The 26,935-nt window shown below is 37.3% G+C and overlaps 1 protein-coding gene and 1 non-coding gene across 8 annotated transcripts in view; one reads left to right on the plus strand and one right to left on the minus strand.

Annotated features, from left to right (window-relative positions):
• TRIM37 (tripartite motif containing 37) overlaps positions 1-26,935 on the plus strand; it is a 145,235-nt gene that overhangs the window by 50,646 nt on the left and 67,654 nt on the right. For 5 of the 7 annotated variants that reach the window (XM_073235332.1, XM_073235326.1, XM_073235328.1 and 2 more), the window contains exons 13-18: positions 844-897; positions 4,279-4,458; positions 7,914-8,028; positions 8,935-9,153; positions 10,143-10,279; positions 22,269-22,354. In XM_073235332.1, the coding sequence (XP_073091433.1) occupies positions 844-897; positions 4,279-4,458; positions 7,914-8,028; positions 8,935-9,153; positions 10,143-10,279; positions 22,269-22,354 (791 nt within the window). The remainder of the gene's footprint in view (positions 1-843; positions 898-4,278; positions 4,459-7,913; positions 8,029-8,934; positions 9,154-10,142; positions 10,280-22,268; positions 22,355-26,935) is intronic. The other 2 variants (XM_073235330.1, XM_073235331.1) reach the window with 1 other exon arrangement.
• LOC118969576 (U6 spliceosomal RNA) lies at positions 11,400-11,504 on the minus strand. Its single transcript, XR_005057487.1, has one exon. It is a non-coding gene; the product is annotated as a U6 spliceosomal RNA (small nuclear RNA).

Genomic DNA, 26,935 nt, shown 5'->3' on the forward strand with positions numbered 1-26,935 from the left:
CCATATGAATTTTGGAGTGATTTTCTCTATTCATTGAAGAATGCTTTTGGTATTTTGATAGGAATTGCATTGAATCTGTAGATTGCTTTAGGCAGGATGGCCATTTTGACAATATTAATTCTTTCTATCCATGAGCATGGGATGTGTTTCCATTTATTGGTATCTTCTTTAATTTCTCTCATGAGTGTCTTGTAGTTTTCAGAGTATTGGTCTTTCACTTCCTTGTTTATGTTTATTCCTAGGTATTTTATTCTTTTTGATGCAATTGTGAATGGAATTGTTTTCCTGATTTCTCTCTCTGCTAGTTCATTGTTAGTATATAGGAATGCCACAGATTTCTGTGTATTAATTTTGTATCATGCAACATTGCTGAATTATTTGTATCATGCAACATTGCTAACTACTAGATATTAGATCTAGTAGTTTTGGAGTGGAGTCTTTAGTTTTTTTTAGGTACAGTATCATGTCATCTGCAAACAGGGACAGTTTAACTTCTTCCTTGCCAGTCTGGATGCCTTTTATTTCTTTGTGTTGTCTGATTGCCATGGCTTGGACCTCCAGTACTATGTTGAATAGAAGTGGGGGGAGTGGGCATCCTTGTCTTGTTCCCAATCGTAAAGGAAAAGCTTTCAGTTTTTTTCTCATTTCTGATTCTGTTCGTGTAGAGTCTCTTTTTTTCTTGATAAGTCTGGCTATGGGTTTAACTGTCTTATTTTCTTGAAGAACCAGCTCCTGCTCTCAATGATTCTTTTGTTTTTTTCTTCTCAGTTTTATTTATGCTTTAATCTTTATTATGTCCCTCCTTCTACTGACTTTGGGCCTCCTTTGTTCTTCTTTTTCCAGTTTCCTTAATTGTGAGTTTAGATTGTTCATTTGGGATTGCTCTTCTTTCTTGAGGTAAGCCTTTATTGCAACATATTTATCTCTTAGCATGGCCTTTGCTGTGTCCCACAGATTTTGCAGTGTTGAGTTATTGTCATTTGCTTCCATATATTGCTTGACCTCTGTTTTTATTTGGTCATTGATCCATTGTTTATTTAGGAGCCTGTTGTTAAGCCTCCGTGTGTTTTGGGCTTTTTTTTTTTCTTTGCATAATTTCTTTCTAATTTCATACCTTTGTGGTCTGACAACCTTGTTGGTACAATTTCAGTCTTTTAAAATTTATTGAGGCTCTTTTTGCGGCTGACTATATGATCTATTCTTGAAGATATTCCATGTGCGCTTGAGAAGAATGTGTATTCTGCTGCTTTTGGGTAGAGAGTTCTGTAGATGTCTGTTAGGTCCATCTGTTGTAATGTGTTGTTCAGTGCCTCTGTCTCCTTACTTATTTTCTGTTTGGTTGATCTGTCCTTTGGACTGAGTGGTCTGTTGAAGTCTCCTAAAATGAATGCATTGCATTCTCTTTCCCCCTTTAATTCTGTTAGTATTTGTTTCATATATATATGTGTTCCTTTGTTGGGTGCACAGATATTTATAATGGTTATATCCTCTTGTTGGACTGAACCCTTTATCATGATGTAATGTCCTTCTTTGTCTCTTGTTATTCTCTTTGTTTTGAAGTCTATTTTGTCTAATACTAGTATTGCAACACCTGCTTTTTTCTCTCTGTTGTTTGCATGAAATATCTTTTTCCATCCCTTGACTTTTAATCTGTGCATGTCTCTGGGTTTGAGGTGAGTCTCTTGTAAGCAGCATATAGATGGGTCTTGCTTTTTATCCATTCTATTACTCTGTGTCTTTTGATTGGTGCATTCAGTCCATTTACATTTAGGGTGATTATTGAAAGATATGTACTTATTGCCATTGCAGGCTTTAGATTTGTGGTTACCAAAGGTTCAAGGTTAGCTTGTTTACTACCTTACTGTCTAACTTGCTAATTGAGCTATTATAAACACAGTCTGATGATTATTTCTCTCCCTTCTTATTCCTCCTCCTCCATTCTTCATATGTTGGGTGTTTTGTTCTGTGCTCTTTTTAGGAATGCTCCCATCTAGAGCAGTCCCTCTAAGATACCCTGTAGAGGTGGTTTGTGGGAGGAAAATTCCCTCAACTTTTGCTTGTCTGGGAATTGTTTAATCCCTCCTTCATATTTAAATGATAATCGTGCTGGATACAGTGTCCTTGGTTCAAGGCCTTTCTGTTTCACTGCATTAAATATATCATGCCATTCTCTTCTGGCCTGTAAGGTTTCTGTTGAGAAGTCTGATGATTGCCTGATGGGTTTTCCTTTGTAGGTGACCTTTTTTCTCTCTCCGGCTGCCTTTAATACTCTTTTCTTGTCCTTGATCTTTGCCATTTTAATTATTATGTGTGTTGGTGTTGTCCTCTTTGGGTCCTGTCTCTTGGGAGTTCTGTGTGCCTCCGTAGCCTGAGCAACTATTTCCTCCCCCAGTTTGGGGAAGTTCTCAGCAATTATTTCTTCAAAGACACTTTCTATCCCTTTTTCTCTCTTTTCTTCTTCTGGTACCCCTATAATGCGGATATTGTTCCTTTTGGATTGGCCACACAGTTCTCTTAATATTCTTTCATTCCTGGAGATCCTTTTATCTCTCTCTGCGTCAGCTTCTATGTGTTCCTGTTCTCTGGTTTCTTTTCCATCAATGGCCTCTTGCATCCTATCCATTCTGCTTATAAATCCTTCCAGAGTTTGTTTCACTTCTGTCATCTCCCTCCGGACATCTGTAATCTCCCTCCAGACTTGATCCCTTAGCTCTTGCATATTTCTCTGCAGCTCTGTCAGCATGTTTATGATTTTTATTTTGAATTCTTTTTCAGGGAGACTGGTTAGGTCTTTGTCTGCAGCTCCTCTCTCAGGTATTGTCTGAACTATCTTGGACTGGACTAAATTTTCTTGCCTTTTCATGGTGATAGCAGTGGCTGTAGGCAGGTTGCAGGTGTGTCAGCTGGGAGAAGAAAGTCCTTTCCTGCTTGCTGGATGCCTTGCCCTTCTCCACTGCCTGTGTTGGTTACCCACACTCCTGCAGCAGCCACCGGGTTAGTCCCCTAAGCTGCTGTGGGCAGGGTCTCCGTCAGAGCGGCACAGAGCCCTGCCAGGAGTGGCAGGCATGCCAGGTGTGCTCCTCTGTGATAGAGGCACCCCTGCTGGGCAGCTGTGTGCCAGCAGCAGCCTTTTGGTCTGGCCTGGGCAGCTGTACATTGGGCTGGGATTCCAGTTGGCTGCTGGGAGTGTGCCTGCTCCCTCTGGCTCTGCTGCAGGTGCATGCGGGGCTCTCCCATGCGGGCCTCTACCAGGCTCCTCTGGCTCCACTGCCACCGGTGCTTGCGGGCCGTACCCGGGCTGTTTGGTTGCTGCCGCTGCGGGCTTGCACAAGCCTCTCCTGGTCTCCTCTGGTGCCATTGGCGCATGTGATCTGCTCCCGGTCCCTTCCGGCACAGCTGCCCCTGGCACATGCTACCACTCTCCCACTACTGGGCCAGTGTGTTGGGGTATGCACGATTTGGAGGAACGACTGGCAGGCTGCTTAGTGCCATGAGGGGCTTCAGAGCTGCACTGCCTCCCCGGAGTTTAGGGCGCCTATGATTCCCCAGGATTCCCAGCTGCTTGCTAAGTGTGCCAGGATGACCTCGTCCAGCTATGGGGTCCCTGTCTCTTTAAGACTTGCAGAAAGCACTCACTTTTTGTCTCGGGGGTGCTGGTTGCAGGGACCTGCCCACAGGTTTTGCTTTTCCTTTTCTCTAATATCCAGCACCCAATGCACCTTGTATCTGCGCTCTGGGTGCGGATTTGTAGAGTTTGTTGTTTAGCAGTCCTGGGCTTTCACTCCCTCCCCGTTCCAACTCCTTTCTTCCCGCCAGGTTCTGGGGTTGGGGAGCGTTCGGGTCCCACCTGGCCGCGGCTTGTATCTTACCCCCTTCATGTGATGTTGAGTTCTCACAGATGTAGGTATATCTGGGCTGTTGTACTGCATCCACTGGTGTCTCTTTTAGGAATAGTTGTATTTATTGTATTTTCATAAATGTATATGTTTTGGGGGGGAGATTTCCTCTGAAGTACTCACGCTGCCATCTTCCTATGATCTACCATCTGGTAAATATTTTTAAGAGGAAAATAATGACCTAGTGCCAGTTGGTTTGTCATAGTCTGTCTTTATAAACTGCTGTCTTTATAAGTGATATAATCCATTCTGAAAGGAATGTAAGTATATGATATATTTATTCTCAGGTAATTACTTAATGACCTTAGTTACTGTTTTGATGAGTCTGTTTTTTAGTCTTCCTTTACTAACTCTTTATTAATAGCCTGTTTTTCACTTTTAGATATGAATATCGTGTAGAGATGGTTCATCAGTCCTGCAATGATCCTACCAAAAATATTATTCGAGAGTTTGCATCTGATTTTGAAGTTGGCGAATGCTGGGGTTATAATAGATTTTTCCGTTTGGATTTACTTGCAAATGAAGGATACTTGAATCGACAAAATGATACAGTGATTTTAAGGTAATAGGAAACATGATATTGTTGTTTTATCATAGGGGATAACATCATCAGAACTTTAACGTCTATTCATTAAACAAAGGTGAATATTGAAATTTATACCAATCAGTTCATACCCTGTTCTCAACCATTTCAGGAGTCCTGTGTAGTCAGTGAAAAATTTAACTTAGTCCAAAATGTGTTTGACATCTAGTTAGAAACTCTAAAGAAAGGAAACTACTGCTTCCAATAAATGTAGTAATAATGTCTCATTTATCTATATAACTTCTAGCAACCTCACCATTTGGAAATCAAAGAATAGTGAGGGATCAAGTATCACTTGATATTGTATATTATATTTGGGTGACTGGTTTTATAAGGTTAATTTCACAAAAAGATTTTCAGTTCCTTCTAGATAATAGCAAATTAAAAGTAAGGATAGAGAGATGAAAATTGATGAAAACAAACTAAGTGATAGTAGTTTTTGTATTTGCAAGAAAAAACAACATAAACAGCCCTATTTAATGTTCAGGTTACCTTTATAACTCAGAAGTTTGTGGGCATCATTATATAATATTTTAATTTGATCATCAAAATGAGAACTTGAGTATTTAAAAATATAAAATATGTTTTGAACTGAGAGGCTTCAGAGTATTTAACTGTTTAGAAAGTTTCCACTAAAACTTTAAAAGGTTTGTTTCCTTGAAAGTGATTTGACGTATCCTTAAAGTTCACTTATTCTGAGCTCTGTTTTTGAGCGTATTGGATGAATTGCTACCATATCGATTTTTACTATTATGTATTCTTCGTAACTTTTCTTGTATAGTGAAAAAGAGAGTATTGCATTTTCAATATGGAAAAAAACATTTGTGCTTTTGTCTTCTTTTAGGGGGTTATTTTAGTTCCATTTTATAATCTTCAGGTTTCTGTATTTTTTAAAAAATTATTCCTCAAAAGAAATAATTTGTTGCTTTGGCCATAGAAAGGATTGCAAAATTATTCAAACATCAATTTGACCAACTTACTACAAAGATATTTCTATAGCCTTACTCCTCTCTTTTTTGGATTCATAGTAATGAATCTTTCTGGTAGCAATCAGTGTGAGAAGGTTACTTTCTTTAATGCAGTTTAGGCCAACCTCTGATTCATTATTTAGGCCATTCCTGTTTATCATAAAATTTTTTCTTATAGACTTCAATATTAGTACAGGAACATATTCCTATTTAATTATCATTTATTCTTTAACAGCGAGTTTGTGGCTGGCATTGTGCTAACATTAAGAAAGAGTAAGACGTGGTTTTTGTCCTCAGGAAACTCAAGATGAAATGGGCAGATAAAAAGAGAATTTATTCTACAAGGTAGTGCTAAAATAGCAGTATAAACTTCTGTGGGATTCATGGAGAGGGGGCTTTTTATTATCCTATCACAATATTTGTTTAGTAAGAGGTTGCTGAAAATTTAAACCTTAATTCAAGATTTTGATGGAATTTTATATGTACTTAATTAGAAAGCTACTTAAGGCTTTTCTGTAACTATATATGAATAAATACATACTTAGTTTGTTCTTCTTTCATTAAAAGGGAGAGTTAAGGAATTTTACCTGCTCCTTTCTTTTGTTTTAATACTAAAAATAATGTGCATTGTTGACCACAATTTCATTAGTGATTCAAAGACAATAATGCTCTTTAGAAGGTCTTACCAATGTCTTACCAATGTATACTTTCTGGATAGTATGTACTTAGAATGGTGGTTGAATGAATAATCTACTCTGATGTATGAGCATCCTTGACTAAAAATAGTTAGCTGCTGCAAGTAATTATTAGAAGATCAGTAGATTTTTACACTAACTAAAATCCTTGAAAAAATGAAATAGTAGTTGAGGGTGGCAAGACTGAAGGGAGGATTTGTAGGCTTCTGAATTGTGACTGTTTCTTTCTTCAGAAACATCTTTACACATTACTGTAATTTTTTTCACTGTCAATGGAATCATGTTCTGCTATCTAACAAAGGTAGAAGGTTTGTGTGTGTTTGTGTTTTCCTTTATAATAAAGACTAGTTTTTTTTTAACGACAGATAACTGAGTAGATAATGACCCTATTATTTAATATGCTTTAATATATTTGTTTTTTTCCTAACCCTACCTGAAATATGCCATATTGTGATACATAGAGAGTTATAAATTTAAGCTGATACCTGGAGGGAGGAAATACAGGTTATATAGAGCATGCAATTCTTTGGGAGACAGTAAAGCAATTCTGGGTAGTTGACCCTTTAAGTGATTTTTTTAATGAGGTATCATTGATATACATTCTTATAAAGGCTTCACATGAGCAGCATTGTGGTTATTACATTCACCCATATTATCAAGTCCCCTTGATACTCCATTGAAGTCACTGTCCATCAGCATAGTAAGATACAACAGAGTCACTACTTGTCTTCTCTGTGGTACACTGTCTTCCCCGTCATCCCCCACCCCCCACCCTGTGTGCCAATCATAATGCCCCTCAATCACCTTCCCCCTCTGTCCCCTCCCTTTTGGTAACCACTAGTCCCTTCTTGGAGTCTGTGTCTGCTGCTGTTTTGTTCCTTCAGTTTTGCTTCATTGTTATATTCCACAAATGAGGGAAATCATTTGGTACTTGTCGTTCTCTGCCTGGCTTATTTCACTGAGCATAATACCCTCTAGCTCCATCCATGTTGTTGCAAATGGTAGGATTTGTTTTCTTCTTATGGCTGAATAATATTCCATTGTGTATATGTACCACTAGGTGATTTTTTTTTTCACTGAGGAGCAGAAAACATGGAAACATGAAATGAAAGAGGGAAAGAGAAAGAGTAGTGCCTAAAACAAACTTTGCCTGTTTTGGGAAGGTCTGATCTGTGTAAGAAAGCAGAAGGAAATTGTTAGCTTTCTCCTCCCTGCATAGCGTGGTTTCTTCTCAACTCATGATCAGCATTGTAATTGAGCTAGATTATTATTTTTTATGTATATATTTATACACTAAATATATATATTTATAATTTATAAAGGTTATTATAATAGCTTTAGTAGGTTAGTTGGAGAGCTTAACCGTGATATGTATATTATTGATTTAGAAGAGTACAGTTTGAGTGTAGACAACTGACTTACATGACTTTTCAGTCTGAATGTTACAACTGTGGCCTACATGTGTAAATGTTGAAATTAAGGTCGATATAATATTATAATCTAAAAACCTTTTAAAAGTTTTGCCTGGGATGTCCTTTGATCTAGGGTCCAATCCAGGATCACATGTTGCTTTTAGTTACTCTCTTTAGTCTGTTTCCAATTATGTCATGTAATCTTTTATTCCTTAAAGCTCTGAGTTCAGTTTGAATTTCAACCTTATAATGTAATCAAATAAATTTAAAATAGTAAAATTTGTGGTTACAAATTCAAGTCTTGGTTGATAATATTTTGCTGTTTGGATCATGTTTTTATGTGCAGCTATTCTTCTAAGGTTTCAGGTTCGTTCACCAACTTTCTTTCAAAAATGCCGGGACCAGCATTGGTATATTACTCAATTGGAAGCTGCACAGACTAGCTATATCCAACAAATAAATAACCTTAAAGAGGTAAGCAAAAAACATATTTTTGGTTTAGTGGTTCATATTGTTTTATTAGCCTAATACCTTTGTAATTAGATTTCAGATATTTATTACTCTTTTAATTTTGTAGAAAAATCCAGTTATCTTATTTCTCATTCTCACCACCTTTGAGGCTCTAATTCTATATGGTCCAGTTCAGTAGCCACTAGCCACTATAGCTATGTAAACAATTAAAATAAAAAATTCAGTTCCTTTTTTGCACCAACCACATTTTAAGTACTTATATTGAGCATTACAGATAAAGAACATTTCCATCATTAAATAAAAATTGTAATGGACAGTGCTGCCCTAGTTTGAGGTAAACTCTTTGTGTTTCTCTCAGTGAATTGGGTATTTCTCTTCCCCCAGCAGTCTTGGATTTTGAGGATTCTAAGTTATACAACAATTAAAAGTTGCCCTATCTTGAATTTTCACTATTGTTGAATGAAGTACTGGAGAGGATAGTTAATGAATTATTTTACAAGAGTAAACTAAATTATGAAAAAATGTTTCTGCCAGTGGAAACTGGGAAGGGGTGAGAGATGTTTGAAAGTGCTAAGTGTGGTTAATAGGTGACGGAGGAAATATAATAAGTATATACTTTCAGATATTTTCATGTTAAGTGTGCTATTTAAAACTGCTTGTTTTTACAGTTTGCTAATTTTATGTGTAACTTGGTCTGAATATGAGGATAAGGATGAGAATAAATTGAACAGTTTTTCTGTCAGATTTTTCTATAACCAAAAGGCAGGAAGGCATGAGAGAAATAGTTCAAGAAATGGTTTTGTGAACATATGGATATATGGATATATTTTTTTACTTGAAATGTTTTTTATTGTATCAGGAAGCATTGCTTATGACTCACGTTTGTGTGTGCTGTTCTTCTTTTAAAAGAGACTTACTATTGAGTTGTCTCGAACTCAGAAATCAAGAGATCTGTCACCACCAGATAATCATCTTAGTCCCCAAAATGATGACACTGTTGAGACCCGAGCCAAGAAGTCTGGCTCAGGCACTGACATACTTCTCCAGGATGGTCCCACTACAGCTTCTGGAAGAGAGGCCAAAGAGGAGGAAGAAGATGAGGAGAAGATTCAAAATGAAGATTACCATGTAATAGTTAGACCTCTTTAGATTCATTTTGTATTTGATAAGAGAAATGATAAGATCATGATTTCTAACAGATGATGGAGAAATCAGTGTGCTGAATATATTGTCTATTTATTTTCATTATTAGTGTATGCCTTTCTATAATGTTAATGTTTGCAAGTCAGGAATTGTTGACTCAAAGTGTTCAAGGTTCTAAAAATTTATTGTAGAAAACTACATTCTACAAAACAAATTGATATACATTTAGAAACTACATGGGTTGTGGATTTTTAAAATGTACTCATATTCCTTCTATCATTGTGTATGTAGGTAGAGTGAGTTAGGATTTGGGAGATAGCCAGGTTTTGTCCCAGCTAAACAACAATCAGAAAGAGACTTCAGGAGGTGGCTGTTACTGTTTAAGGTAAGACAGGGATGCAGAGACAAGCTTTTTTGTTGTTGTAGTTGTTATTTTTAAGATGGGAGAGTTTAAGTGTAAAATGAAGGTATCAGTGGGGAGGGAGATTGAAGATAAGGTTAGGGTATTGACAAGACTATTTAAGGAAATAAAGCTTGGAATGGAGCACTCAGGTGAAGCAATTAACCTTTGATAGAAAGAGTTAACAGGGAGGGTGGAAAGGCAGCTCTAAATTGGAGGGATTTATGCTTAATAGCATGTTTTTATAATGACCTTGAAGACAACAGGTTAGGATGGTCTTGAGGAGTAGTGGTTTGAAATGCTACTGTGTGAGGAGCCTTACTGGAAGCTGATGTAGAATATATGTAGCATTTCCAGTTATATTGGAGGCCCAACTGAAATTGGCAGCAGTAAATTATTAGTGGTACCAGGTAATGTAGTTGTGTGGCTTTTTTCCTAGAGCTCAGCAACCTAGGCACAAGAGCAGAGAATTCTGATGATTATATTATTTGATGTTTTAGTCCATGTGTTGGATGGGGTGATAACTGAGTGAGAACATTTGAAGTAATAACCTTATTTCTTTGCCTTGGTCTAGCATGAGCTTTCAGATGGAGAGCTGGATGTGGACTTTGTTGGTGAGGATGAAGTAAATCACCTTGATGGCAGCAGCTCCTCTGCCAGTTCCACGGCAACAAGTAACACGGAAGAAAATGATATCGATGAAGAAACAATGTGAGTGTCTCACACTAACTGCCACTGTAAAGCAACTAAGTGGTAACTGCTAGAACATACTTTCCAATTTAGGCCTAAAAGTGGGGATAGTCACATTTTTCATGTAAATAAAGTAACTTGAAAGACTGAGTTAGTTTCCTCCCTGTCATCTTTAGGTTCAAAACTGAGTTTTAGTTTTTGTTTTTACTTTTAAATGCAGTTATTTCATATTTAAGAAAAGTTGCAAAAATATTAAGAATTCCCATATTCTCTTCACCCAGGTTAATTCCCCAGATGTTAATGTTTTACTGTTACGTTTCTCTCCTTTCTCTCATTCTATATAATTTTTTGTGAAACTTTTGATCTAGGGGGAATACACTTCTTATTGTGTACTTCCTAAAAACGTTCTTGACGTAACTTGTCTTGCCAATGGATTTCAGCCCCAAGACAAGTTCCTATGGATTCAATGAGACCAAAGAAATGATAGTGGAATCTTCTTGGGGTGAAAGGATTTATACCCAACTTTATTCCCACAGTGGCAGGTCAGTCTCTAGAATCCCGTTCTTTCAGAGCAAGTCTGCCTGCACCAAGCTGGCTTCTGCCTCTGGGCCTCTCAGCCCCACAGCCATCTCAGTCTCTTCCTCAGCGCTACCACCACTCCAGTCCTGTCCTGTCTCTGCTCTCCTGCAGCCATGCAGCTGTGTTCCCCAGAGCGCTGGGTGGAGCTCTTTATATAGAGTCAGTAATGACATATTGCCCACACGTGTATAGTGAGCCATCCAACCAGGGCCAGGTGAGAATCCTGGCCACAGGAGCCTTCACTTTATCCACACACTACAGTATAGTTCTTAAAATCAAGAAATTAATATTCCTATAATATTATAATCTAAAAACCTTTTAAAAATTTTGCCAGTGATATGCTTTGATCTAGGGTTCAATCCAGAATCACATGTTGCTTTTAGTTAAGTCTCTTTGGTCTACTTCTAACTAAATGACAAGTTTGACAAAGTCAAAAATGACTTTGACATTTTTTTCCCCAAATCAGTAAGGCTTTTCTTGGATTGTTAAAATACACAAATAAGTCTAAGGAATAATCCGGCATCTCACTGTTGGTGTAGCTGCACAGCTTAGATCTTATTGAAAAAATACAGAACGCTTCACAAATTTGTGTGTCATCCTTGCACAGCAGCCATGCTAATGTTCTCTGTATCGTTCCAGTTTTATAGTATATTTGCTGCGAAAGCGAGCACATGACTTTGACATGTTTGAGAAATATAGCAGCTATTTTGTAGAAATTCCCCCAATTTGGAGTAGTCTGATGCCTCACAATTAGATTATGTGCTTTTAGTGGGTTACTACAAAAGTGATGATGTCGCCTTTTCAGTGCATCTTAAGAGGTGGAAGGGAGGGGCACATGTTTTCAATCTGCCCTATTACTGTTAATTAATTTAGATCACTTGGTTAAGATGATGTGTGCCAGGTTTCTTCACTCTAAAATTACTAGTTTTCCCTTTGTAATTGATAAGTAACTTTTGGAGACATATTTTGAGACTGTAGGTATCTTATTTTTCCTTGTACTTTTGTCCACTAATTTTAGGATCAAGTGATGATTCTTGCATGAAAAAGGTTACTATGTTGATTGCCACATGATGACTTCTAATTTCAGTATTCCTTCCACATTGAACAATTGGAATTCTACTTAAGAGCTTTCCCCTGTGCTCCTTTAATTAATTCACTAATTAATTTCATTAGCATGTACTCGCAGATTTTATATTATTAAATGATTTAATCCATTTATTATCATAATTTATTGCTCATATTATCCCAGATTTGGCCAATGGGAGCCTGTTAAAAATAACTCCTGTGTCTTCTTGAGATGTCCTCATCATTTCTCAAGCACTTTATTTTCTGCAGTACAAAACATGATAGGTTCATCTTGTACTCTCTTTGTCCTTGCCCTGGCATCAGCCATTTCATGAAAGTAAGAGTTCTAACCCCCTATTTGACCTTGCCTCCATTCTGACAAATTAGCTTCTCAAAAAAGACCATTGTCACTTAATGTTTCCCTTTTAGTATGTGTGGCAGTTTGTCCAAAAGGGTTAGCTATAATGTGTGAAGCATTAAGTCCCCAAACCAGAAATCATTACTACAGTGATATGTTTAGATATATAAAATACAACAGATAATTTGAATCAACATGGAAGATTCTTTTAGATGGTAATTAAGTAAAATGGAATCCACTTTAATAGCTTAAATATACAGTTATATCCCAATTAATTTCTTTGTTAAGTCTTTTGATATTTTTGAAGGTTATCATGAGGGCAGTTGGGTTTTACATAAAATTTGATTCACAACCTTTCCTTAGATTGACTTTTTAATCCTTCTTTTAATAGAAGTCATTTATGTCCTCTCTATATCCATGCATCAACAATAGTATTATCAATTCAAACTATTTTGTATAATTCGTAGAAATAGCATGTTAATTGAGCTACTTGAAACACTTACAGAATCATAAAAAGGTTAGATCTTAGAAATTAAGTTCACTTCCTTTTATAGGGAAGGAAATAAGCATGTAGTTTGTTTGGATAATGATCATAATAAATAGCTTTTAACTAGAACATATTGAATAAGCCTTTCTTTCCTTCTGTCTTCTCTTTCTCCACCTTTTCCCTCCTTGATCTTTCCACAATAGTGCTATGTATTTTCTAGCTCCTGTTTTTTTCTTTTTCTTTCTTTCTTTTTTTTTTTGAAATAACTGTAAATTCACGTGCAGTTTTAAGAAATAATACAGAGATCTCATAAACTTTTTACCTAGTTTTCCCCAATGGTAAGTAACATCTTGGAAAACTGTAGTACAACATCACAACCAGAATAATGATGTTGATATAATCAAGATACAGAACATTTCCATCACCCCAAGGATCCCTCATGTTGCCCTTTTATACCAGAGCCAGTTTCCTCCTACCTCAACCTCCAAAACCACTCATGTTTCACCTTTCTGTAATGTTGCCATTTAAAGAACATTATACAAGTGGTATCATACAGTAAGTAACCTTTAGGGACTGGCCTTTTTTATTCCACATAGTTTTCTGGCAATCACATAGCTTATTGTGTGTATCAATAGTTTGTTCCTTTTAATGCTGAGTAGTGTTCTATGTTGGGGATGTACTGAAGTTTGTAACCATTCCCCCATTGAAGGACATCTGGATTGTTTCTGGTTTTTGGCTATTATAAATAAGGCTAGTATAAACATTCATGTACAAGTTTTTGCAAGAATGTAAGTCTCCATTTTTCTAGGATAAATGCAATTGCTAGATTGTGTGGCAATTGAATGTTTTTTAGTTTTTGAAAAAACTGCCACAGTTTTCCGGAATGTCTATACTATTTTGCATTCCTATGAGCAATGTATGAAGTGAGTGACCCAATTTCTCTGAAACTTCATTAGCAAGTAGTATTGTCACTGGACTTTGTCTTAGTCATTCTGATAGGTGTATACTGGTAGATATCTGATGGTGGTTTTAATTTGCATCCCCTAATGGCCAATGATGTTTAACATCTTTTCATCTGCTTAATTTGCCATCTGTATATCTTAATACATCATATTTCTCATCATGTCTTTATGCCCATTTTCTAATTGGATTTTTTAAAACTGTTGAGCTTTTTAAAATAATGGAAAAATGTACTAACAAAATTTACCATTTTAACCATTTCTAACTACAGTTCAGTGGCACTGGGTACGTTCACATTGTTATGTAACCATTACCACCGTCCATCCCCAGAGCTTTTTTTCAACTTCCCAAACCAAAACTCTGTACTTATTAAATAATAACTCTGTCACCACTTTCCTCCATCCCCTAGTGGCTACTGTTCAGTTTTGATAGCTCTTTATATGTTTTAGATACTAGTCCTTTGTCACATACATTTTTTTGCAAATACTTTATCCCACACTGTAGCTTGTCTTTTTATCTTCTTAACAGAGTCTTCTGCCAAGCAAAAGATAATTAACCTTTCAACAATGTTATGTAGTTTTTGGAGTATATTGTTAAATTCATTCATAAGTATTTTATCCTTTTTCATGCTATTGTAAATGGAATTGATTTTTTTTTTAAATTTCCTTTTTGGATTGTTCTTCACAAGTATATGAAAATCAATTGATTTTTCTCTGTCATTTTTGTATCCTGCAACATTGCTAACTTGTTTATTTGAATAGTTTCTTAGTGGATTTTTAAAGTTTCTCTTTTTTTTCTGTCAAATATTTTTTTTTTTTTTTGGTATCATTAATCGACAATTACATGAGGAACATTATGCTTACTAGACCCCCCCTATCACTAAGTCCCGCTCACATACCCCATTACAGTTACTGTCCAGCAGCTTAGTAAGATGCTATAGAATCACTACTTGTCTTCTCTGTGTTGCACAGCCTTCCCCGTGCCCCCGCCCACATTATACATGCTAATCATAATGCCCCCTTTCTTTCCCCTCACCCCTTATCCCTCCCTTCCCACCCATCCTCCCCAGTCCCTTTCTCTTTGGTAACTGTTAGTCCATTCTTGGGTTCTGTGAGTCTGCTGCTGTTTTGTTCCTTCAGTTTTTTTTTACTTTGTTCTTATACTCCCCAGATGAGTGAAATCATTTGATACTTGTCTTTCTCTGCCTGGCTTATTTCACTGAGCATACCCTCTAGCTCCATCCATGTTGTTGCAAATGGTAGGATTTGTTTTCTTCTTATGGCTGAATAATATTCCATTGTGTATATGTACCACATCTTCTTTATCCATTCATCTACTGATGGACACTTAGGTTGCTTTCATTTCTTGGCTACTGTAAATAGTGCTGTGATAAACATAGGGGTGCATATGTCTTTTTCAAACTGGGCTCCTGCATTCTTAGGGCAAATTCCTAGGAGTGGAATTCCTGGGTCAAATGGTACTTCTGTTTTGAGTTTTTTTGAGGAACCTCCATACTGCTTTCCACAATGGTTGAACTAATTTACATTCCCACCAACAGTGTAGGAGGGTTCCCCTTTCTCCACAACCTCACCAACATTGTCTGTTGTTTGTCTTCTGGATGGTGGCGATCCTTACTGGTGTGAGGTGATATCTCATTGAGGTTTTAATTTGCATTTCTCTGATGACTAGCGATGTGGAGCATCTTTTTATGTATCTGTTGGCCATCTTGAATTTCTTCTTTGGAGAACTGTCTGTTCAGCTCCTCTGCCCATTTTTTAATTGGATTATTTGCTTTTTGTTTGTTGAGGTGCGTGAACTCTTTACATATTTTTGGATGTCAACCCTTTATCAGATCTGTCATTTATGAATATATTCTCCCATACTATAGGATGCCTTTTTGTTCTATTGGTGGTGTCCTTTCCTCTACAGAAGCTTTTCAGCTTGATATAGTCTCACTTGTTCATTTTTGCTTTTGTTTCCCTTGCCCAGGGAGATATGTTCATAAAGAAGTTGCTCATATTTATGTCCAAGAGATTTTTGCCCCTTTATCATATATTAATTGACCATATATGTTTGGGTTAATATCTGGACTCTGTTCTGTTCCACTGGTCTGTGGGTCTGTTCTTGTGCCAGTACCAAATTGTCTTGATTACTGTGGCTTTGTAGTAGAACTTGAAGTTGGGAAGCAAGATCCCCCCTGCTTTATTCTTCCTTCTCAGGATTGCTTTGGCTATTCAGGGTCTTTGGTGGTTCTATATGAATTTTAAAACTATTTGTTCCAGTTCGTTGAAGAATGCTGTTGCTATTTTGGTAGGTATTGCATTGAATCTGTAGATTGCTTCAAGCAGGATAGTCATTTTGACAATATTAATTCTTCCTAGCCAAGAGCATGGGATGAGTTTCCATTTGTTAGTGTTCTCTTTAATTTCTCTTAAGAGTGTCTTGTAGTTTTCAGAGTATAGGTCTTTCCACTCCTTGGTTAGGTTTATTCTTAGGTATTTTATTCTTGTTGATGGAATTGTTTTCCTGATTTCTCTTCTCCTAGTTCATCATTAGTGTATAGGAAAGCAACAGGTTTCTGTGTATTCATTTTGTATCCTGCAACATTGCTGAATTCAGATATTTGTTCTAGTAGTTTTGGAGTGGAATCTTTAGGGTTTTTTATGTACAATATCATGTCACCTGCAAATAGTGACAGTTTGACTTCTTCTTTACCAATCTGGATGCCTTGTATTTCTTTGTTTTGTCTGATTGCCATGGCTAGGACCTCCAGTACTATGTTGAATAACAGGGGAGAGTGTGGGCATCCCTGTCTTATTTCCAATCTTAGAGGAAAAGCTTTCAGCTCGCTGTTCAGTATGATGTTAGCTGTGGGTTTGTCATATATGGCCTTTATTATGTTGAGGTACTTGCCCTCTGTGCCCATTTTGTTGGGAGTTTTTATCATGAATGGATGTTGAATTTTGTCGAATGCTTTTTCAGTGTGTGTGGAGATGATCATGTGGTTTTTGTCCTTTTTGTTGATGTGGTGGATTATGTTGATGGATTTTCAAATGTTTTAGCATCTTTGCATCCCTGAGATGAATCCCACTTGATCATGGTGTATGATCCTTTTGATATATTTTTGAATTCGGTTTGCTAATATTTTATTGAGTATTTTTGCATCTATGTTCATCACGGATATTGGTCTGTAATTTTCTTTTTATGGTGGGGTCTTTGCCTGGTTTTGATATTAGAGTGATGCTGGCTTCATAGAATGAGTTTGGAAGTATTCCTCCTCTTCTATTTTTTGGAAAACTTTAAGGAGAATGGGTCTTATGTCTTCTCTATATGTCTGATAAAATTCAGCAGTGAATCCATCTGGCCCAAAGATTTTGTTTTTAGGTAGTTTTTTGATTACTGATTCAATTTCGTTGCTGGTAATTGGTCTGTTTAGATTTTCTGTTTTTTCCTGGGTCAGTCTTGGAAAGTTGTATTTTTCTGGGAAGTTGTTCATTTCTTCTAGGTTTTCCAGCTTGTTAGCATACAGATTCTCATAGTATTCTCTAATAATTCTTACTTTTTTCTGTGGGGTCTGTTGTGATTTTTCCTTTCTCCTTTGATGGGTGTTGATTCTCTTTTTCTCTTAATAAGTCTGGCTAGGGGTTTATCTATTTTGTTTATTTTCTCAAGGAACCAGCTCTTGGTTTTGTTGATTTTTTTTCTATTGTTTTATTCTTCTCAATTTTATTTATTTCTTTTCTGATCTTTATTATGTCCCTCCTTCTGCTGACTTTAGGCCTCATTTGTTCTTTTTTTTCCAGTTTCAACATTCGGGATTGTTCTTCCTTCTTTAAATAGGCCTGGATTGCTGTATACTTTACTGTTAGAACTGCCTTCTCTGCATCCCACAGAAGGTGGGGCTTTGTGCTGTTGTCATTTGTGTCCATATATTGCTTGGTCTCTGTTTTAATTTTGTCATTGATCCATTGATTATTTAGGAGCATGTTGTTAAGCCTCCATGTGTTTGTGAACCTTGTTTTCTTTGTACAATTTATTTCTAGTTTTATACCTTTGTGATCTGAGAATTTGGTTGGTAGAATTTCAGTCTTTTTGAATTTACTGAGGCTCTTTTTGTGGCCTAGTATGTGGTCTATTCTGGAAAATGTTCCCTGTGCACTTGAGAAGAATGTGTATCCTGCTGCTTTTGGGTGTAGAGTTCTTTAGATGTCTGTTAGGTTCATCTGTTTTAGTGTGTTGTTCAGTGCCTCTGTGTCCTTACTTATTTTCTGTCTGGTTGATCTGTCATTTGGAGTGAGTGGTGTGTTGAAGTCTCCTAGAACAAATGCATTGCATTCTATTTCCTCCTTTAATTCTTTTAGTATTTGTTTCACATATGTTGGTGCTCCTGTATTGGGTGCATATATATTTATAATGGTTATATTCTCTTGTTGGACTGACCTCTTTATCATTATGTAAAGTCCTTTATCTCTTGTTACTTTCTTTGTTTTGAAGTCTATTTTGTCTGATACAAGTACTACAACACCTGCTTTTTTCTCCCTATTGTTTGCATGAAATATTTTTTTCCCTTCCTTGACTTTTAGTCTGTGCATGTCTTTGGGTTTGAGGTGAGTTTCTTGTAAGCAGCATATAGATGGGTCTTGCTTTTTTAACTATTCTCTTACTCTGTGTCTTTTGATTGGTGCATTCAGTCCATTTACATTTAGGGTGATTATTGAAAGATAAGTAATCATTGCCATTCCAGGCTTTAGCTTCATGGTTACCAGAGGTTCAATGGTAGCTTCTTTACTATCTAACCCTCTAATTTAACTCACTTATTAACTATTGTAAACGCAGTCTGATGATTCTTCATTTCTCTCCCTTTTTATTCCTCCTCTTCCATTCTTTATGTGTTAGGTGTTTTATTCTGTAGTCTTTTGTGTTTCCTTTGACTACTTTTGTGAATAGTTGCTTTTATTTTTTGCGTTTAGTTAGTATTTGGTTGGTTTGCTTTCTTTGATGTGATTTTATTTTCTCTGGTGACATCTACTTAGCCTTAGGAGTGCTCCCGTCTAGAAGAGTCCCTTTAAAATACCCTGTAGAGGTGGTTTGTGGGAGGCAAATTCCTCAACTTTTGCTTGTCTGGAAATTGTTTAATCCCTCCTTCATATTTAAATGATAATCGTGCTGGATACAGTATCCTTGGTTCTAGGCCCTTCTGTTTCATTGCATTAAATATATCATGCCATTCTCTTCTGCCCTGTAAGGTTTCTGTTGAGAAGTCTCATGATAGCCTGATGGGTTTTCCTTTGTAGGTGACCTTTTCTCTCTCTCTGGCTGCCTTTAATATTCTGTCCTTGTCTTTGATCTTTGCCATTTTAATTATTGTATGTCTTGGTGTTGTCCTCCTTGGGTCGCTTGTGTTGGGAGATCTGTGTGCTTCCATGGTCTGAGAGACTATTTCCTCCTCCAGTTTTGGGAAGTTTTCAACAGTTATTTCTTCAAAGACACTTTCTATCCCTTTTTCTCTCTCTTCGTCTTCTGGTACTCCTATAATGTGAATGTTGTTACATTTGGATTGGTCACACAGTTCTCAATATTGTTTCATTCCTGGAGATCCTTTTATCTCTCTCTGCCTCAGCTTCTCTGTATTCCTGTTCTCTGATTTCTATTCCATTAACAGTCACTTGCTCCTCATCCAGTCTGCTCTTAAGTCCATCCAGAGATTGTTTTATTTCTGTATTCTCCCTCCTAACTTGATCCCTTAGCTCTTGCATGTTTCTGTGCAGGTCCATCATCATGGTTATGACTTTTATTTTGAGTTCTTTTTCAGGAAGATTGGTTATATCTATCTCCCTAGGCCCTCTCTCGGGGGTTGTCTCAGTAATTCTGGACTGGGCCAATTCTTCTGCCTTTTCATGGCAATGGAGGTAGTCATAGGCAGGTGGCACGTGTGTCAGCTCGGAGAACAAAGTCCCTTCCTGCTTACTTGTCACCTTGCCCTTCTCCGCTGCCTGTGCTGGTTACTTGCACACCAGGAGCAGCCTCCGGGTTTGTGCCCTGAGCTGCCATGGGCATGGCAGCCCAGAGCCCTGCAGGAGAGGCAGGTACGGCAGGTGTGCTCTCCTGCAAGAAAGACACCCCTTCGCTCCTTGCCCGTGCTTTCTCTTTCTGCACTGGGCAGGTGCAGGCCAGTGGCAGCCTCTGGGTCTGACCCCGGCGGCTGCGTGCCGGGAGGAGACTCTGGGTGGTTGCTGTGGGTGCAGCTGCTTGGCCGCTGTGGCGGGTGAACAAATGGCAGGCTGCTTATCGCCATGAGATACTTCAGAGCTGTGTTGCCACCCTGGGGGCTGGGGTGCCTGAAGTTCCTCAGGAGCCCCAGCCTGCTGGGCTGAGTGTGCCTGGACAGTTCCATCCAGCTGTGAAGCCCCTGACCCCTTAAGACTTTCAAAAAGCACTCGTTTTTTTTTTTTGTCCCAGGGGAGCCGGCTGCGGGGACCCACTTGCAGATTTTACTTTTCCTTTTCCCTAATATCCAACACACCATGCAATGTGTGTCTGCGCTCCCAGTGCGGCTGACTAGGGCTGGGTATTTAGCAGTCCTGGGCTTCCACTCCCTTCCTGCTCCGACTCTTCTCCTTCCACCGGTGAGCTTGGGTGTGGGGAGTGCTCAAGTCCTGCCAGGCCACGGCTTGTATCTTACCCCCTTCATGAGATGCTGAGTTCTCACAGATGTTGATGTAGCCTGGCTGTTGTATGGTATCCTCTGGTCTCTCTTTTAGGAATAGTTGTATTTGTTGTATTTTCAAAAATATATATATGGTTTTGGGAGGAGATTTCCACTGCCCAACTCCCGCCGCCATCTTGGCTCCTCTAAATTTTTTTTTTTATATACAATATGTCATCTGTAAGTAGACTTAGTTTTAATTCTTTTTCAATCTGGTTGTCTTTTATTTTCCTGCCTAAGTTCACTGGCTAAAATGTCCAGTAGAATGTTGAATAGAATAGGTGGGAGTGGACCTCCTTGTCTTGTTTCTGGTCTTAAAGAGAAAGCATTCAGTCTTTCACCATTAAGTGTGATGTTAATTGTGGGTTTTCCATAAAATTTATCCCTTCTATTTGTAGTTTGAGTGCTTTTATCATCAAAATCATGTTGAATTTTGTCAAATTCTCTTCTACATCTATTCAGATGATCATGTGGTTTTTGTTTTTATTGAATTGATATGGTATATTAATTGATTTTCTGATTTTAAACCAACTCTGCATTACTGGGATATATCCCACTCTGCCGTGGTGTGTAGTCCCTTTTGTTTTGCTGGGTTCCATTTGAGAATATTGACTGTCCTTCTATTAAAATTACACATTTCTTTATGGCTCTGGTTCACAGCCCCTTTCTCTTACCAGGGAAAACCAATGAACTACTCTGAAGCTGGAGTGAGGACAAAAGGTGTGCTAATTTCTCCTGCTTTAGAAGCTGAACCCATAGGGGTGGGGAGTTGGGGACTGCAGCCTCAGATCTTCTGAGCTTGTCTTCTCAGGACTGGGACCTCTGCTTTACAAATGAATTGGGGAAGAGTGATCTCCCCAGTATTCACAGCAAGCTGCACCCAAAATAGACCTTGGGTCAGGGTGGAGGAAGAGAATTCCCACCTCTTGGCCACATATGTTCCTGACCTTAGCTTCAGCAACAGGTATCTGGGGGCTGGATGAGAAGTGCTGGTATCTTGCCTCTCCTGGGAATAAAGCCTTTCTGTTGGGAGCTGTGGGAAATGGAAGCCCTGTGTTCTTGGCTCTGTCAATCTGGAGTAGAATTTCTGTATCAGTGAATGGGGAGAGGAAGAAGGAGGGAGTAGTCTTGGGTCAAGTGTCAGAAACTCAACTGTCGTTACCAAATTGTAGTACATTTTCTTGAGAAGGTTTTTTGTTTTGTTTTGTTTTCTGTATGCTCTTAGAACTATGTCCAGAGTAAATGGTTGTTTTAAAAGTAATTTTAACCAGTGTCACTGGGGAGTAGATCTGCAGGGCTCTCTCAGTGTCAAGCTGGGAACTGATCTTGAAATATCTTTAAATACCCCAAACTAGCATTGATGAGTGTTAGTCCATACAATACTTTTTCACAATAAAAAATGTTGTTCTTTGATATGAGTGACTTTGTGAGGACTTTCATAGGAGGTAACATCCTCTTTTCTGAAGTATTTTAAGAAAATAGTATTTAGTCACATACAGTAATTAGAGCATCTTTCTTTTTTCGCCTTAAAATTCAGTGTTTTAAGCCTAATTTGTTACCATTAAATTACAAATTCTTTGAAGCTATTATATCTTCTGCTTACAGTGGTTCTCAGATTTTCTACTTTAAAAATTCAGTGCTACCAACCTGTCTTGGAATTTTTAAAAGGTAGTTGAACATCAATATTACCCATACATGTAGTAATGACAAATCTTTTTCCTAATTTTTGTATTTAAAAATATCCTATCCTCACAGGAGAAAGCTATGTACTATATTATCATAAAATTCGTTGAGTTGTAACTAATAATGTTAATTGTACTTACTGTATGGGAATGATGAATTTGTATATTCTTAGGTCTGGCGAAAATGATGTGGAATACAACAACATGGAATTGGAAGAGGGAGAACTTATGGAAGATGCAGCCGCTGCAGGACCTCCAGGTATAGAGGCTAAGTCCCACAAGCCATTCTGGTTTCTCTTTACTCTTCTCTGAAAGGTTCATATTTTAGTATGTGGCAGCCACTGCTTTGAATGGCTCACTGGAGGTGCTATGTTTTATATATGGATTTTAGTGTGTATTACTAATGGTATTTAAAGCAGTAATGTTAACTAACATTTGATAAGTGTTCTTATGTATTAGGCAGTGGGCAAAAGCACTTAATGTGTTCCTTATCTCATTTACTTAGAAAATTCTATGAGGTAGGTTTTAATGTTACTTACTTTTTAGGGCTATTAAAACTGATGTGTAGAGAAATTAAGCAAGTTGCTGTCTTTTCACAGTTTAATAGATGAAAGAGTTCTAGGTTTGCCTGAACCCAAAGCTCATGGTCTTGTCTCCTACTGTAAACCATCTTTTTATAATATATAAGTCTTGGTTGTATGTCTAGCTTGACTGTGGAATAATCTGAATAGAATCATTGAGTCTTTGACTTATAGATGACCTTTTAAGAGTTCAGTTTTTACATGGAAAAAACTTGGATATTTAGTTGTCTATATCACAGAAGTAGTAGTTAGTACAGCCAGGCTAGAACCCTACATTGTCTTTTTGGGACCTGGTTTTTTGCCAAACCACTCTGCTCCTAGGATGAATTGATGTAGGTTATGGTGTTTCATTTGTGTTGTTGGACCTGTTTAATTAGCATGTGAATCTTGGCTAGAAAAATTATAAGCTAGGTTGGTATTGCTTCTGCTCTGCCAGTGTTGCCCTTGGTATGAACACTGGCATATTCTGTAACATGCTTGGATAGCTAAAGACCTCTTAAGTCTTAGTCCTCAGCATTTCAACTTCCATTTATGCCTTATCTCTTCCTACTACTCACTTTGTTCCTAGGTGGTCTCAGTCACCTATATGTCAATTCTGTCTGTATGGTGATTACTCTCTAAGTTCTATCCCTAGTCTTTTTATTTTTATCATGTCTGGTTTTAATGCCTCAGACTCAGCATCTCCCAAACAGGAAACAGAAATCATTATCTTTTCATCTGCTGGTCTATCAGTAATGGCCAGCATCTCATTGATTGAGTGTTACACATCTTCATCTCTTTCTATTGCTCAAACTGCCTTTAATATGTTACTAAAATCTGTTGATTCTCCCTCCTAACTAATGGATGAAATTATCTGTTACTCTCCATTCTTTGGCCACTCCTACCGTAGGCCACTGTCTTTCAAAACAGCCTCTCATCTGGATTCCTTGCATCCGTTAGCGCTCTCCTCCATTGTACTTCCCACAGCATGAGTTCAAAGTGAGTTATTTTTCTTCAAATTATAACTGATCATGTCATTTCAGACCTGAGGAACCTAAGGAGAGATAACCAACTAGATATAACTTGATATTCTGATGGGTCCTTGAACACAAGAAAGACATTAGGGAAAAATTAAATCTGAATGAAGTATGGAATTTCGTTAATAATAACATCAGTATTGGCTCATTTGTTGTGATAAATGTACCATAGTATTAAAGGATGTTAACAGTGGAGAAACTGGGTATGGGATTTACAGGAATGCTCTGTAATATCATCTTTTCTATAAATCTAAAACTGTTCTACAATAAAAAGATATAATTAGTATATAAATCAGTGAACAAAAGTTGGATTGGGGTAAGGTGGGGCCGAGAGTAGAATGCATCATTGTTACACATTATGAAAGGTCCATTTCAAACCTGTCATGGTTAATACTTCGGAACCACATAATCATCCAAAGAATCACATCCATTAAGATGTTAAGTTGTCCATTAAGTAGATCTTTTTTATACAGAAGTTAAATATAGAGTAAATAGTATTAATTTCATTTTATAGGCAGTATTAAGTAAGAATATAGCTTGAAACAAGAACTATTTAGTGACTCAGGTGGCCTCATTCCCACAGGAATTGCTTGTAGTTTATTCAGTTATTTTCATTTAGTTTCAAAAAGAAGTTTTGCTTAAAACTATATGCTGAAAAGGTTGTTGGTATTATTATTCTAATCTAGAACATTAGCTAGTTGAATCAACTGAGTAGGGAAAAAAATCTGTATTTGCCTGCCTTGTGTGATTTATGGAACGTTGTAATACTTCTTTGAGAACTAAAAGGTTCTAGCAGTACAACATTTATAAAACAAATTGACATTGTGTATTGTTATATAACTCAAAAGATTTATTACTTGTTTCAGGTTAAAGACTTTTAAGATTACTTGTTCCACTAATGTACAGTGAATGCTCACTAGGTATCAGGAACTGCATTAATTGGTATTATAAGATGAATGAGCATCACTTTTCCTAAATGAGAACCAGCACTAGTCATTGCAAAACTTTATGATCGTAAATATAGCTACAGGTTGACACCAAATATTGAGGGAATAGCTAATTGAGAATAAGTGAAGAAGGCTTTCAGATGGGAGTGATGCTTTATTCTGCTCTTGAAAGGTGAGCTACAAGTTCATTAGGGGAGCAGTGAAGTGATGACAAAAAAGAGCGAAGGCATTCTAGGCAGCAGACAATATAGTTCGTTTTGGGAACTGCAAATAATTGAGACCTTAGTTTATATGTGGACAGAACAGTGGAAAATTGGTAGGAATCAAGATCAAGTAATAGAATGTCTTATTTGGCAGGCTAAGGAGTTCAGGCTTCATTTTGTAGAACCACTAAAGGTCCTTAAAAAGAAGTGATCAGATTTGATTACATAGTGGAAGGTGAATTAAAAGTAGATGAGACAAGTTTATTTAGAAAGCTACCAAAACATTCCAGGAGAGAAAATTGTAAGGACCTAAAATAAAGCAATGGCAATAGGGTGGAAAAGAAACCTTTTGAGAGAAGTTAAATAGATTCTGTAGGACTTAGATTCCAACTGAATGGATTGGAGTTGGTAGAGATATGGGGATGATTCCTTAAGGTTCTTGGTTAGGCTGTGCCATTACATAAGATAGTGAGTACAGGAGCAGAAGGTAATATATTCAGTTGATTTTGAAAGACCTGTGGGACACACCCATGTGTTGATCTCCAGACTGATGTATCTAACTGCTTAGAAGATCTCATGTGTGCAGTCTGGTTTAGAAGTATATATTGACTTTTTTTTTACAAGCACCATCATTTTTATTAATCAGGATAAATGAATTGAAAATATTATCCACAAGATGTGTCTATGATATATAAAGGATTTCTACAGATCAGTAAGAAAAGCACAAGACTACCTTCTGGAACAAAAAGGCAAAAAAGACTGGAATACACACTTCACAAAGGAGGCTATCTAATAGGCAGTCGTATGCATTTTTAAAGGTGCTTGACCTATTTGTCAGAGAAATGCAAATTATGATTTGTCTCAATGTGAATCTCTTGAGTTTATTTATCGCTCATAACACCTGTTATGTGTGTATTAGTACATTTGATGGGAACACAGAGGTTTCTGGGACTCTTAATTTTTCTTCATTCTTTTTTCAGGAAGTGCCAGGTAAAAACCAGGCTAAGATACCATTGCACACCCACTATAATAGCTGGTATTTTTTAAACTGACAATACTAAATGTTGAAAGCATGTGAAGAGATGGAAACTCTCATTCCCTGCTGGTAGGAATGAAAATTGATATCACTACTTTGGAAAACTGTTGGGCAGTCTGTACTAAAGCTGAACATATACAAACCTGTGGCTCTACCAGTTCCAATAGAAATGTGAGCCAGTGTTTACCAGTGCATTTTTACAGAAATATTTAGAGCAGCATCATTCTTTCTTAGATTTTTTTAAATAATCATTTTTTCTGAAATATAGTTTATATTCAACATTATATTGGTTTTAGAGGAACAGCTTCATGATTTATCAATTATATACATTGTTAAATGCTCACTATGATAAATGTAGTTACCATCTATCACCATACTAAGATACTACAATATTAGGAGCCATATTCCCTATCTTATACTTGCATCCCTGTGACTAAATTATTTTATAATTTGAAGTTTGTACCTCTATTCCCTTCACCTCTTTCACCTGTCACTTCCCCCATCCCCATGGTAACCAACTGTCTGTTCTCATGTTTGAGTCTGTTTCTTTTGTTAGTTTTGTTTTTCAGATTCCACATATATGTGAAACCATATGGTATTTCTCTTTCTCTGACAGATTTATTTCACTTAGCATAATATCCTCTAGGTCCATTCATGTCAAAAATGGCTAGATTTCTTTCTTTTTTATGGCTGAATAACATTCCCTGTGTGTATGTACATCTTTTGATGTACATCCATTCATCTATTGATGGACAGTTGGGTTGCTTTTATATCTTAGCTATTATAAATAATGTTGCAGTGAACATAGGGGTGCACATATCTTTTCAAATTAATGATTTTGCTTTTTTCGATTAGAGTCCCGGAAGTGGAATTGCTGGGTCATATGGTGTTTCTGTTTTTAGTTTTTTGAGAAACCTCCATACTGCCTTCCATAGTTGCACCAATTTGGAATCCTGTCAGCAGTGTTGGAGGGTTGTCTTTTCTCCACATCTTCACCAACACTTGTTATTTCTTGCCTTGTTGATGCTAGCCATTCTGGCTGGTGTGAGATGATATC

The sequence above is a fragment of the Manis javanica genome, chromosome 4 (genome assembly GCF_040802235.1).
Source record: "Manis javanica isolate MJ-LG chromosome 4, MJ_LKY, whole genome shotgun sequence".
Lineage (NCBI taxonomy): Eukaryota > Metazoa > Chordata > Mammalia > Pholidota > Manidae > Manis > Manis javanica.